This window comes from Sinocyclocheilus anshuiensis, unplaced genomic scaffold (assembly GCF_001515605.1).
Source record: "Sinocyclocheilus anshuiensis isolate Anshui unplaced genomic scaffold, SAMN03320099.WGS_v1.1 scaffold5315, whole genome shotgun sequence".
In the NCBI taxonomy this organism is placed as follows: Eukaryota; Metazoa; Chordata; class Actinopteri; order Cypriniformes; family Cyprinidae; genus Sinocyclocheilus; species Sinocyclocheilus anshuiensis.
The window spans coordinates 47230-51547 of record NW_015541765.1 but is presented as its reverse complement, the minus strand read 5'-3'; the positions used below and the strand labels follow the sequence as shown (position 1 = coordinate 51547).

Below are 4318 nucleotides of genomic sequence, written 5' to 3'. Positions count from 1 at the left end.
TTGTCACAAAAACGCGCACACACACACACACACACACACACACATTACTTGCGATATCAAGACTTAAATGAAGCGAGTTTATAATTAAAACAAGAACAAATATCTGAAAATGGGGTTAGAAAATTAAACTTGTTTTCCTTTTGAATTAAGTCTATTTTTCTGCCCCCATTTACATATTTATTTGTTTATTTGTATGTTTTAAGCATAAACTCACTTCATTTTGAGAAAAAAAATGAAATATTAATAAAGTCATTTTGCTTCTAAAGCAAATTCATCTTAATTTACAAATGTTTACTTCTAATGGAAAATAAGACAAAATATTAAGAAATAAAGTTGTTGTTGTTGTTTTGCAGTCCAGTCAATGGATTCATTTAGACGATGTAGAAAAGCAATGTAATTCACATAAAATGAACAGTAAAAATACAGAATACAGAAATAATTGTTTAAACTTACTTTAGTACATTAAACATTTTTATAACAATGACCTTCTTGACTATAAATGTATTTATACACTTTACAACATTTCAACACATTTCACAGTCTGTCTCCACAGATGTGTATTAACTTCATTTCATATCAGTCCAGGATAAGTCATAGTGTTGCACGTCTTACTAGGCTGCTTGCAAACGCTGAAAATAAAATCTGTAAGACAAGATCAAATTAAGAGTGGAAGAGTGTGTTGTGCTGACTATAGATAATGGCAATAGCTAATAAAACTGCTGACCTGCCATTTCTAAACATTAGACCTAAAATTATAACATTAATCCAATTACTCACCTTCCACCCAAAAGAGTCTGTCATGCAGGTTTTAATATGAACTCCATCACCATCTACTGACGGAAATGGGAAATGCATCCCTAGTAAGCTGACTACTTCTTTGAAGCAATAAATAAAACATCTTTGTGTCTATCTGTCTGTCTGTCAGTGTGTGCATCGGGATCTGGCAGCAAGAAACGTCTTGATCTGTGAGGGCAAACTGGCCAAGATCTGTGACTTTGGACTGGCCAGAGACATCATGCATGACAACAACTACATCTCCAAAGGCAGCGTATGTATATTCGGCGGTTTCTACTGTCCCTACGACTGTAATAAAGCACAATAAAACCAACACATTCAATCAAACACACAAACTCTGATGCTGACTGAAGAGACTGTGTGTTTGTCCGCAGACGTTTCTTCCTCTGAAGTGGATGGCGCCGGAGAGCATCTTTCATAACCTGTACACCACGCTGAGTGACGTCTGGTCCTACGGCATCTTACTGTGGGAGATTTTCACTCTGGGTCAGTCCGTTCGCTTATTATTATTACTCCACACTGACTATGCATTCATGCTATTGTGCAAATAAACATTAAATGTTAATCTCCCAAATTAACAATAATGTATGTATTACCTGAAATGTGTGTTCCGAGCAAGCATGGGTTTGATTTCCAGGGAATGCATGCATTGAAAACATGTATAGATTGTCACTTTGGATAAGACATCTGCTAAATGCATTAATCAGGGTTTTTTATTTTATTTTATTAAAACTAAAACTAAAACCATAAAGCCTTTTTGTTACTTAAAATGAAATAGAAATTTTTTTTCTCATTTAATCAACATTTCTCATTTTCATTTAGTTTAAATTGAAGTACTAAAATAACTCAAATTAATAAATAAAAATTAGTAAAAAACATAGAGATATATCGAAAAATAATAATAAAAATGACTAAAACAACAAAATTAACTAAAATATTTCACTAAAATTTTACTTAAATATATAGAAAGTATGAAATCTTATTTAAAAAAAAAAAAAGCTTTTTTAATGAAAAAGAAAATAGTATATGAATGATACTTAAATAACACTGGTTTAAATGTAATGTAATGTAAATTACTTTTACTTTTGGGCAGCCGGAGTTGTATAAATGTAATATTTTAGTTTAACTTGACTAAAATTGAAATAAAAATATTACAAAAACACACAAAAAAGCGCAATTACTTGAACTTTAAAATTAAAATATAAAGATAAATAAAAACAAATTAATAAAAACTATCATAGTATCTCAGTTACACTAAAATAACTCTATTAATCTTTGTTAACATTATTAAAATTGTTAATTGTTAGTTCATGTTAGCTCTGGAGCATTAAATAATATAACATACAACTTTTGATATTAACAGTGTAATAAAAGTTGAGATGAACATTAAGATTAAAATATTCTTTAGAAGTATTTTTTATTGTTAGTTCATATTAATGCAATTAACTTAAAGGCACAATATGTAAGATTTGTTTATTAAAATATCCAAAAACCACTAGAACAGTGTTATCGTTCAGCGGCCTCGTTTCGCTTCGACGGCTTTCAGCCTCACCCTGCTTCATTCTACTACGTTAACAAATCATTAGCTCATCCATGAACATGATTTCTGCCCGAGCCCCGTCGGATTGCATCGGCTGTGGGGATGAAGACCACAACTCCCATGATTCCACACTCAGTCACGCGTCATCAAACTGTCTATTTGTTTATTTTGAATACATGCCCTCTAGCGGCGAAAATTACATATTGTGCCTTTAACAACTGAAACCTTATTGTAAAGTGATATTAATTCTTTCATAAGTAATGTTTGTTTTTTGTCTTTAAGAGAATTTCATTTTAAACACAAGCGCTCACCGTTGAATCAGTAAAAAAACTAAAGCATTGTTCTTTTTCTCCCAGATTTTCAGCTTTTTTGAAACGTGAAAATCTGTGTTTATTGGTGATTTTGTGTGTGATTTTGCAGGAGGAACCCCGTATCCAGACCTGCCCATGAACGAGTTGTTTTACAGCGCTCTGAAGAGAGGATACCGCATGGCCAAACCCTCGTACGCCTCCGACGACATGTATGTCCACGGCGTTTACTACTGACCTGAACGAAAGTGACTTAAACATACAGGCTGCATGCTTATTATTGCACATATGCTTGAGTTATATATTCATATAGTAAATCACTCTGAAGATTGTGCACTGTAACAACAGGCAGGTTTGTTTTAATAAAGAGATTCTGGAAAGTTCTTGTGGCTTTTGTGAATGAATGAGGGCGGATTTGGAGTAAAATGCTGGTGGTTTTGTTCCTCTGCAGTTATGAGGTCATGAGGAAATGTTGGGATGAGAAGTTCGAGAAGCGTCCCGAGTTCTCCTTTCTGGTGCACACCATGGGGAACATGCTGTCAGACAGATATAAAAAGGTTTCCTTTATGTTCCTTGTTTTATTTCCATGGCTACTGCATAGATTTGCAAAGAAATTCTAAATTGAATATTCATTTTCTCAGTAATTCTGTGGTGACGATTTTTGCTCAAATACTTTCTGAAACTACACGAAGGCACATGCACAAAAACGCAGAATTGAAATTGAAATGAATGAGTTATCCATTCAAATGGCAGTGATTTTTAACATACAAATGAGAAACATACTGACACATTTTAAACAAATCTTCTGTTATGATATGAATAAACTAAAGTTTGGAAAGAAATGTGTAATTGCAATATTCCTCAACTTCTTTTCTAAACATCATTCTTTGGTGACAACCAGGATTATTGTGAAGTAAAGCTATTTACAAAAATGTTACTTGAAATAAAACTAACATTGAATGAAATATTAAAAAACGAATATTTCAGTTGGCTGACACAAATATTTTTAATTTAGTTTAACTTAAAGTACTAAAATAACTAAAACTGAATAAACTAAAATTAATAAATAAAAAAATGATTAAACTGTTTGGACATTAGAAAAAGCTGATAAAAATGACAAAAACACACAACAAAATTACTAAAACTTTAACTAAATTTAAGACAGAAAATATAGAAATAAAATCTTTAAAATATTAACAAAAAATATAATAGTACATCAATGATACAAACATAGGCACCAATTCCGAAATAGCAGAGCACCCACAAAAAAACACGAAATATTCTCCATTAACTTTAACCAATCAAAAAATTCAAGAAGAGTCCTCACATTGTGTCCCTGAGTCATAATACACACAAATGCTCTCTGTTTTATTTGAAAGACGCACAAAACGCGCACAAAAACACCTTTTATAAACCAATTTCAAAATTGTATTGAATGTGTAATTTGTCAAACGTGTCATAAGCGTCAATTTTTTGAAATTGAGATTTATACATCATCTGAAAGCTGAATAATTAAGCTTTCCATTGATGTATGGTTTGTTAGGATATAGGACAATATTTGACCGAGATACAACTATTTGAATATCTGGAATCTGAGGGTGCAAAAAAATCGCTTTTAAAGTTGTCCAAATGAAGTTCTTAGCAATGCATATTACTAATCAAAAATTAAGGTTTG

At 31.9% G+C, this 4318-nt stretch overlaps 1 protein-coding gene across 1 annotated transcript in view; it reads left to right on the top strand.

Annotated features, from left to right (window-relative positions):
• The window catches only part of LOC107690880 (platelet-derived growth factor receptor beta-like), a 50735-nt gene that overhangs the window by 43657 nt on the left and 2760 nt on the right, over window positions 1-4318 (top strand). The window contains exons 17-20 of the mRNA XM_016489301.1: window positions 926-1048; window positions 1170-1281; window positions 2756-2855; window positions 3095-3200. Coding sequence (XP_016344787.1) covers window positions 926-1048; window positions 1170-1281; window positions 2756-2855; window positions 3095-3200 — 441 coding nt within the window. The remainder of the gene's footprint in view (window positions 1-925; window positions 1049-1169; window positions 1282-2755; window positions 2856-3094; window positions 3201-4318) is intronic.